Genomic DNA, 10,110 nt, shown 5'->3' with positions numbered 1-10,110 from the left:
AATATTTTAATTGATTAATATTAAAAAATAAATTTATATACTAATTTAAATTAAAATATTTGACAAATTAGACTAAATATAGACAAAATTAAACATAAACAAAAATTTTAGAGAAAAAAGAGCTTTTATCCATTTTAATTTTTTTGATAAGTCATCGTCATGTTCCTTTATTTAGCTTTATGTTTGGAAACTTTATTAGAAAAAAAAAATAAAGGAAGAAAATAAAAGTGATAGAAAAATTATTATTTTTTTCCGCCGATCCAAACATAGCCCTTCTCTGGTGCTTCTTTAAATTTCCCATATTCTCAGTTTTTTTTTCTTTTTTTTCACCACAAGCAAAAGCCTTGTCTTCCTCTTTCCTTCATACAATTGCTGTGTTCTTGTCTTCCTCTTTCCTTTATATACAATTGTTGTGTTCCCTTTTACTCAATTATGGCTTCTTCTTCTTCTTCCTTGATCACTTTTCAATCGAAGAAGTACGATGTGTTCATTAGTTTTAGAGGTGCCGATATCCGCGATGGCTTTCTCAGCCATTTGCAGGAAGCTTTGCGCCAAAACGAAGTCAATACCTTTGTGGATGAAAAACTTGATAGAGGAGAAGAGATCTCATCCTCCCTCTTGGAAATAATTGAACAATCATACTTTTCGTTGGTCATTTTCTCGGAAAATTATGCTTATTCTCCCTGGTGTTTGGAAGAACTTGTGAAGATACTTGAGTGCATGAAAGACATGGAACAAATGGTTTTACCAGTTTTCTACTGTATAGATCCAACCCATGTTCAAGAACTTACAGGTAGCTTTGGAGCTGCACTTGCTAAGCATAGAGAAGTTTTCAACAACTCTTTAGACAAGGTGGAGAGCTGGTGCCAAGCTTTGAGAGAAATTGCTGGGATAGCAGGGTTGGTTTCCCATAACATTAAGTAAGTTATAAGTATATATATATTATTTTCTATTTATTTCCTAATTTTTTTAATAACCCAAAATCTCTCTAAATTTACAAAAACATAACCTACAAAGATATTAAAAAAATAAGAAAAATTACATATTAATATTTTTTCATTATAAAAACCCATTTAAATACTAATTAGTTTCTCATTAGGTATTTAACAGGATTCAAAATATAAGGTGTAGCTTCAATGAAGTAAATAATAAAAAAAATCACTTAAATTGTGATTGATATAAGGTGTAGCTTCAATGAAGTAAATAATAAAAAAAATCAGTTAAATTGTGATTGATATAAGGTGTTGCTTCAATCGAAGTAAATAATAAAAAAAATCATTTAAATTGTGATTGATCATTTAAAGTAGGTGTTTAATTTGATTTATGAGTTAATTAAATTTATTTATAAGTAGAAAATTATCAATAAATTAGTGTTTAATTTGATTTATAAATTAAAAAAATTATTTAAAATAAGTAAGTTCTATTTATTTTAAAATTACTAACCTAATATTTTTCAAAAATATCAACATTATACTACAATACTTAATTACATTTTTTTAAATTTTAATCAATAAAATTATTTTTAAGTATATTTTAATTAAATATTTAAATTATTTTAAAAAATTATTTTTAAATAATTTTATTAAATAATTAATTAATTATTTTTAATTTAATTCATAAATTAAAAAATATATTTTAAGTAAAAAAGTTAAAAATAAGTATTTGAATTAAGCACCCTCAAATTATTCTCATATCATGATGAATATTTTTATTTATTTTCTTCATGTGTTGTGGTTGATCATTTTGCCTTTTATACTTGTCCAGGCCTGACTCCGAGCTAATTAAGGAAATTGTCAAACACATTTCAGAAAAATTAAATGATGTGTTTCCGAGTGATTCTTTTGATGAAGGGTTAGTTGGAATTGATTCCCGTGTCAAGGATGCTCAATCCTTATTATGCCTTGAGTCTACGCGTGTTTTAGGAATTTGGGGGATGGGTGGTATAGGAAAAACTACCATTGCTGAAAAATTATTTGATCGAATTTCTGATCAATTCAATAGGCGATGCTTTGCTGCAAATGTCAGGGAAAAGTTTGAAAAGCACGGACCAGATGCTGTACGAAAGGAAATCCTTTTTCAAGTATTAGGAAGGGAAACTTGTAATTTAGGTCTGTCCACCAGGAGACGGTTGTCACGAGATAAAGTTCTCATTGCTCTTGATGATGTGAGTGATTCAGATCAAATAGAACGTTCCATAGGAAAACCTGCTATCTATGGTCCAGGTAGCAAATTCATTATAACAAGCAGAGATAAGCAACTGCTTAGGAACATGGAGGCTCAATTATATGAAGTTGAGAAATTGAATGACTGTGAATCTTCTTGTCTTTTTCGCTTCCATGCCTTCAAACAAGATATTGCAGGAAAAGAATATATGGTGCTGTCAGATAAGGCCGTTGAATATGCTCAAGGCATTCCTTTAGCCATTAAAGTTTTGGGTTCCATTTTATATGGTAGAAGTGTGAGAGAATGGGCAGATGAATTAGAAAAATTCCAAAGTACATCTGATGAAAAAATTCAGAGAATATTGAGACTAAGCTATGATGCTCTTTCTGCAAAGGACAAGGAAATTTTTCTTGACATTGTGTGCTTCTTCAAAGGGGAAGATGTCGGTCTTGTTGAAAATTTACTGGATATCCCTGGCTCAATAATTGGAATTAGTCGTCTAGCTGATATGTCTCTTATTTCTATTACGAAAAACAAGTTACATATTCATGATCTGCTACAACAAATGGGCAAGGATATTATTTGCGAGGAAAAGCGGCTTGGACAACGTAGCAGACTGTGGCATCCTAAGGATATATATTACCTGTTGACAAGAGCTGAGGCAAGAATTAAACACTTGGATATATTTTTCAAGTTTTTTGAGATTTTACATATATTGAAGCTAATTACTCTTTGATTGTTTTAAGCAGGGGACTGGAGCAAATAAAGGGATATCGCTAGACATGTCCAAAATTAGAGAGGTGGAACTAAGTCCTACAGTCTTTGAGAGAATGTATAATCTCAAATTTCTCAAGTTCTACTGTTCAATACCTCATCAAAACAGAGTAAGCCTCTCAGAAGGACTCATATTTCTTCCAGAGGAGCTAAGGTTACTGCACTGGTATCAATACCCTTTGAAATCTTTGCTATTGAGTTCATGTGCCGAGAATCTGGTTGATCTTCGCTTGACTAATAGCAAAATTAAGGAACTCTGGAATGGAGTTCAGGTAGTCTTTTATACTTCTTTATGTATTTTCATCAGTGTCTTGAATTTGGCCCATACCCCTAACATATATATCTTCTTCTTTTCGGTACAGCATCTTGGAAATTTGAAATATGTTGACCTCAGCGACTGTAAGGATCTAATCAGACTTCCAGACTTGTCCAAATGCCCAAATCTTGAAGTTCTAGATTTGACGTTATGTATGAGTTTGGTTGAGATTCCCTCACCTCTAAAACATTTGAGCAAGCTTACTACACTGAATCTAATGTTTTGTGCAAGTCTTTGCAATTTACCGAGCTTGCTTCATTTGGAAAGTCTTGAGGTTCTTCTTATGAACAACTGCTCAAAAATCATACAGTTTCCAGAGGTTCCATGTAATGTAAGACGTTTAGATTTAAGTAATACTGCAGTACAACAAGTGCCCTCATCAATTTGTTGTCTCTCTCATCTTTCTAAGTTCGATTTGAATTGTTTGATGGGGCTTCAAAGTCTGCCAGACAGCATATGCAATCTCAAATCTCTCAGAAATATTGTTATCTATGATTGTGCGAATCTACAGGACCTTCCGGAGAACTTGGGGAATCTAGAATCTCTAGAGGATCTTTTTCTAAGTGGCTCTGCTATAAAAGAATTACCAGACAGCATTTGCAATCTGAAAAACCTTGTGGAATTATCAGTTGAAACATGTGCGAATCTCCTTGGTCTTCCAGCAAACCTGGGGAATTTAGAGTCTCTAGAAAGACTTATTGCAGATGGTACTGGTATAAAAGAATTACCAGAGAGCATTTGCAATCTGAAAAATCTTACAAAATTATCGGTTAATGAATGTGTATATCTGCAGAGTCTGCCAGAGAACTTTGGTAATTTAGAATCTCTAGACGAGTTTGGTGCCCGTAGTACTGGTATAAAAGAATTACCAGACAGCTTTGGCAATCTGAAAGAACTTAGAATTATTTACATTGGTCACTGCATGGTTCTGCATGGACTGCCAGAGAGCTTTGGGAATTTAGAATCTTTGGAGCTTGTTATGGCACCTGGCACTGGGATAAAAAGATTACCATCTTCTATCAATCGGTTAAGAAATTTGAGAACATTAAATTTTAGGAGATGTGAAGGTTTGATAATCCCTGCTTTGGCAGGGATTCCCCTTCTAGAGGAGGTTAATCTAGAGTTGTGTGGCCTATTAGAATTTCCCAACACTCTTTGCCATATAGTGTCATTGAAACATTTGTACATAGGTGGAAATAATTTCGAGAAAATACCTGATACCATCAAACAACTTTCAAGACTAGTTGAACTTGATTTAAGTGACTGCAAGAGACTAAAATATTTACCGGAGCTTCCATCTCTCCTCAAATTATGTGCAACGAATTGCACTTGTCTTGAGTCAGCATCCAGTTTATTCCAACTCCAGACTATTAAAATTTTAGAATTTGACAACTGCATCAATTTGGATGGTGATGAACGTAATAAAATTGTGGACCATTTACTGCAAACTCCTTGGCGAAAGGGAGTGGTATATCTCTCTTTCTTTCTCTGGTATTTTATGACTTTTTTTTCCAATGTTGATAGAGTTTATCATAATATATATTAAATGAGTAACAAGATTTTCACGTGGCACAGGAGTTTTGTTTTCCTGGAAGTCAAGTGCCACAATGGATCAAGTATCAGAATGACTGTGGATCTTCTTTCTTTCTGTCATTTACACAACTGAAGCAGGTGAAATCTACCTATTTCACATTTTTTGTTGTTTTTGACCCCAAAGTTTGTCATCCTTGTCATGTCAAAAGAATTGGATGTACAGTCCATTCCATAAATGAGTCTGGACATAGCCAATATCAATTTGACTACTATTGGGGTAAATTGTACTGTGTTAATGGTAATCTCCGTGCGAAGGATAAAATCATTCTTCATTCAGAGCACATCTTCTTTTGGCGTTCTTCTCTTAATTTCACAGAGAATAGCATGGTCTTTCAATTTTTTGTTGAGTATATCAATAAAGGACGCAGTTACAATGGGATTGTTAAGTGTGGTATCCATGTAGAGGAGGAGGAGGAGCCTCCCTATAAAAGACTGAAACATGAAGAAGATCAAACACCTCATGTTGCTTTTAAGGTGCTCGGCAGTGGATATGATTTCCCTCTTGGTATAAATACCATCACTCACTAATCAGTGGCAAAGAACATGTCGTTTTCCTCTCCAAGTGGCAAAGACATTGATACTAATGTTATATCTTTATAAGGTGAGACTACGTTATATCTTTATGAACTTTCAAAATATTTCTTTTGGTTCATCTCAGCATTGAGATTTGGTACAATTTGAATTGTAAATTTTTACCAATCTTGGGTGGCATGTTATACTAGGATGCAAGATGGATGTGGTTATCACATTATGTAAGAGCAGCAAAAGGAAAAAGCTGGTTTCAGTAGAGCCAAGGAATATGTGGGATATGGTATTTACAATTAGAGGGTGAGATAGATGTTTAATTGATCTTTGATAGGAAGAATCCGCATTGCCAGAACTTATATATTTGGGAATTGGATACATAGCATTGCTTCGAAATTTTATTTAGCAATCATGTATATAATGCTCTTTCTAATATATATATATATATATATATATATATTTTTTTTTTACGATATTTTGCAGGTTAGCCAGCATAGTCGACTGTCATATCATTAAACAGTATACACTGTACAGTTGCATATTGTGGCTATCTATAGAGTGGAGCCTAAAATTCTAATAGCTAACGGAATACCTTAAGCACAGGTTATTGCCCTTTTTGATAGCTTTACATATCCTTATTTGACATGATTTTGTTGGAAAGCATGCAAACTAAGCGGGTGTTACATTACTGATTGTGTTGAAGCTTGAGCACAATTCTCCACCTTAGCTAGTTGCTTGTGTTAAAGCTCGAGTCCAATTCTCCACCTTAGCTACCCAAACATTAGATTGTTGTCTATTCTTATCAAGTGCTTCTCAAAACTCTCTCCCAATTCTTGAACATGAGATGGATACATGGTAAAAAGCTATCTGCCCCATCTTCTCCTTGCATTCAATTATTTTCACCAATTTATCCATACACCACGTAGAAAATGCTCAGTTTTTAGAGAAAATGACTATTGGAATATATGATTGTTGAATTTTGTTGTGCACTGGGGAAGCGTGTAAACTGCAAAAAAATAAAACAAACACACAAAATACCAATATTTACGTGATTCACCCTCTCAACATAGCGCTACATCTATGGACATGTCATCTTCCACTATCATCAATAAAAACAAATATTTTGAGAGAAGCTTGCGAAAGGCATTTATAGGCAAGAGTTATGCAAGACGTGATCCACAAGAAATTCTAGTCAATGGCGATAAGAATGGCAACAAATAAATTAACGTCAAATGTGGATTCAGCTGCAGTAACAACAACAACAAATTATTAGCAAAAATAAATATCCTAAGTAACATATTACTTTATGTCATTATCTTAAATTATGGTCTTAAAAGTTAATTTCTAAATAGTAAAAATTTTCATATGAAATCATGTAATAATCTCTTTATAAAGAGATCAGATTATGAATAAAATATCAAACAGAATTGCTTTCAACTAAACATCATGTTTTGTCAATTCATCTAAAACTAATGTAAAAAGGTAATAGCTTACAGCTAAACCTTGGTGTAATACAATTAAGATAGGAAAATCTCTTGTGTCCCCTCTCACTGTGCGCACAATAGTAGTTGCTTCTTCACACATATCTTTCAACACTTGTATGTACCTAATAGATACCCTCTTTTGTTCTAACATTCTCCATAAGACATCTCTTGGAATACTATCATAAGTCTTATCCAAATCGATAAAAACCATGTATAGATCTTTCTTCACGTCTCTATATTTCTCTATCAAGCTTTTAATGAGAAAGATCACTTTCATAGTTGAACGACCGAGCATGAAGCCAAATTGATTAGGAGAGATAGAAGTGTCATGACGTAGTCAATGTTTCACAACTCTCTCTCACAACTTCATAGTATGGCTCATGAGTTTAATTTTTCTATAGTTGGAGCAACTTTGTATGTCTCCCTTATTTTTAAAAATAGGTACTAAAATACTCATCTTCCATTCATCAGGCATTTTCTTTGAGTTTAGAATCTTATTAAACAATTTAGTTAACCATGCCACTCCCATATCTCCCAAACACTTCCAGACTTCAATTAGTATTCCATCGGGTCCACAGGCTTTACTCACTTTCATTCTCTTAAGTGCTTCATTTACTTCTTAAAATCTAATCCTTCTAGTATAATTCACATTTTTTTTATTGCTCTGTAGTCTATATTCACGCTATTACCACTTTGACTATTGTTAAAGAGATTATTAAAATAATTTCTCCATCTTTCTTTAATATCCTCATCTTTCACAAACACTTTTCATTCTTTATCCTTAATGCACCTAACTTGTAATTATCTCTCTAAAATGTCTATGCATTGTAATTATGTCCAATCAATCAAGATTAGTTAAAATTGAAACTATAAATAATAGTTTATCATTGATTTGAATAAAAAGTGTTTAATTGCAACTATTGAGGAATGAGTTGCTACTAATTTTGACTTAATTTTTTTTACTCAAATTAGTGATAAAATGTGATTTTCTTTATTTTACTTTTGATTGATTGGACAAAATTTTAATTAATTTCTAAAATTAAGACCAAATTATTAAAGAATAGAAGTTTTTGATAAAATTGAATAAATAAAAAAGATTTATTTGATTTTACTAATTTATTTTGCCATTAAGCCTTACTAGAATAAAATGCAACTCATTTGCTTGTATGAACTGAGGGTCTTATTTTTATTACCAGCATACATTGTAAAATGACTCGCAAAGACTATTACATAGAAATGTAGCTGATGAAATCAAGTCAACGCCATGTCCAAGTCATCAGATTTGCCATCATCCTGGTTCTGTTCAATTGATTTTGCAATCTCATCATCTCATGCTGATCTTCCATCATTTGGTTTGCTGCCTGCCTAATTGCATCCAATGCATCATTAACTCTTATTGGTTGCCCACCCACTCTCTGGCTGGTTTTGATTTAATCCTGTTCCTTGATCAGTCTTCACACAGTTCAAATGGCAATCAAACCCACAATCAACACATTTGTAGATCCAAAAACGCTTGTCCACTCCACCACCGCACCCATCACACACAATGGAAATGTTCCCATCGTAAAGAATATCAAAGGTGAGTTTAAGCTCATGAGCATGTGCATCAATAACGACTGTGCTAGGCAAATTGGCACAATGGGTATGCAAATAAAACTCAAATTCAGCACAGCTAAAAGCTGAAGGAGCTTCCAGGAACCCCAAGTGCATTGCATGAATAGGACCCACAAGGGTATGTTGGGGTAGAAGGAGCGTTAGTGGGTGAGAATTTTGAGATGGCTGGTGAAGCTAGCGAGCTCGATTGAGGCATTGGTCATGGAGTGTTATAGCAAGCATACAAATCTAAGACATACGCAATTGCATAATCACATAGTATAAAAAAGAGAAAAAAAAATAAATATAGGATTTATGTGATTCAACTGTAAGGTCTACATTTAAGGGCAAAATAAGAGAAAAAATTCTATGATAATAATAAAAAAAAAGCATACAATTACTTAGAATTCTCAAAATCTATATTTCCCTACATATCTCACAAATCTATCGTAAATGGCAAAATATTATAATATTTATATTGCCTTATACTTATCGGCCCAACTACTATCACAAATATCATTTTTTATTCCAATCGAGTTACAGTATGAAACTTTTGGATCATGTTACAATTCGGGTCTATGAATGACATACCAAAATTTAAGCCACATAAAAATTAAAATTAAGGAAATATTTGCATAAAAGGCAACCATGAGATGGTTCACTAGCAATGAGTTTCTCACAGCCATGCACTTGATTTCTTCATTTTGTTCATCAAAGTGAAGAGGTATCAAGAGATTTCTATGGCTAAAATGTTGACATTTCATCTCTCTTTTAATTTTTTGTCTCTTCATGATTTGGAAGTTTACAATTTTTATATGGAACTCATATGCAGTTTACAACTAAACAGGCTTGTTCTGAAGTCAAGGTCATTAAAATGGAGGCTTGAAGATGTGCAGTATGTGCAGCTTCCATTGACCCATGAAGGCTTGCTTGTTCAAAGAAAGCAGCATTTTATGCTGAAACATAAAGGTATGGAGGAATGGAATGATTGATGATAATTTTTAGAGCTGTACATAATGGCATTTGGACATGTGATTTCTCCCATTCCCAACCTTTTTCTAAGAAGCAATTTCAACAGTACCAATAAGAGATTTTTCTTCTAATTTTCTTCAGATTTTTTTGTATTGGTAATTTTATGTTGAACTCTTTTTCAAATAGGTAATGAAGTTGGCCATGATTTAGATTCATAGCTTTTAAAAGATTTATACCTAAAAATGCTTACTATGATAGAGTATTATTAATTGAATTTTTTATTTTATTTTTATTAATAAGTATTTAAATAAACCTTTAATTTTATATTTTTGTGATACTTGTTATTATTAAATAAAGAGAAATTATTGTCTAGATTTGATTTATTATATATCTAAGTTATAAACATATAAAATTTATATATTTAATAAATAAATTTTACTATATGTTTTATATTTTAAATTTATGAAAGATCCAAATCCAATGAAAACTTCTTGAAATTGTCAAATAGAAGAGAAACAAAAACAAGAAACAAAAGTAACGACAATACATCACACCAGCTTTGCCATGCTACGACCAAGGCAAAAAACCAGAGAAGGGTATCTAATTGGCGAAACTTATTATTATTATTATTATTATTATTTTACTTAATGTGTTTATTGATATTTAAACTTATAATTTTCTAATTTTTTG

General features: G+C 32.3%; 1 protein-coding gene and 1 pseudogene across 7 annotated transcripts; one reads left to right on the top strand and one right to left on the bottom strand.

Annotated features, from left to right (window-relative positions):
* Positions 1-273: 273 nt before the first annotated feature.
* Positions 274-9,635, top strand: LOC110660912 (disease resistance protein RPV1-like). 7 transcript variants are annotated; one of them, XR_009150599.1, is made up of 7 exons: positions 274-920; positions 1,765-2,824; positions 2,913-3,209; positions 3,300-4,721; positions 4,829-5,674; positions 5,855-5,974; positions 9,296-9,635. XR_009150599.1 is itself a non-coding variant. In XM_058151356.1 (5 exons), exons 1-5 carry the CDS (start codon positions 433-435, stop codon positions 5,372-5,374), a joined length of 3,813 nt encoding a protein of 1,270 aa, XP_058007339.1. In that variant the 5' UTR covers positions 274-432; the 3' UTR covers positions 5,375-5,804. The 7 variants fall into 7 exon arrangements, 1 of the variants encoding a protein (XP_058007339.1); XR_009150600.1 differs by lacking the exon at positions 9,296-9,635 and having other exon boundaries at positions 275-920; positions 4,829-5,447; positions 5,569-5,674; positions 5,855-5,950; XR_009150602.1 differs by lacking the exon at positions 5,855-5,974 and having other exon boundaries at positions 4,829-5,447.
* Positions 8,112-9,212, bottom strand: LOC131182301 (protein VACUOLELESS GAMETOPHYTES-like; annotated as a pseudogene).
* Positions 9,636-10,110: the final 475 nt, after the last annotated feature.

Source organism: Hevea brasiliensis, chromosome 8 (genome assembly GCF_030052815.1).
Source record: "Hevea brasiliensis isolate MT/VB/25A 57/8 chromosome 8, ASM3005281v1, whole genome shotgun sequence".
Classification (NCBI taxonomy): Eukaryota; Viridiplantae; Streptophyta; class Magnoliopsida; order Malpighiales; family Euphorbiaceae; genus Hevea; species Hevea brasiliensis.
The sequence above is the reverse complement of the archived record's forward strand: the minus strand, read 5'-3'. Positions and strand labels throughout refer to the sequence as shown.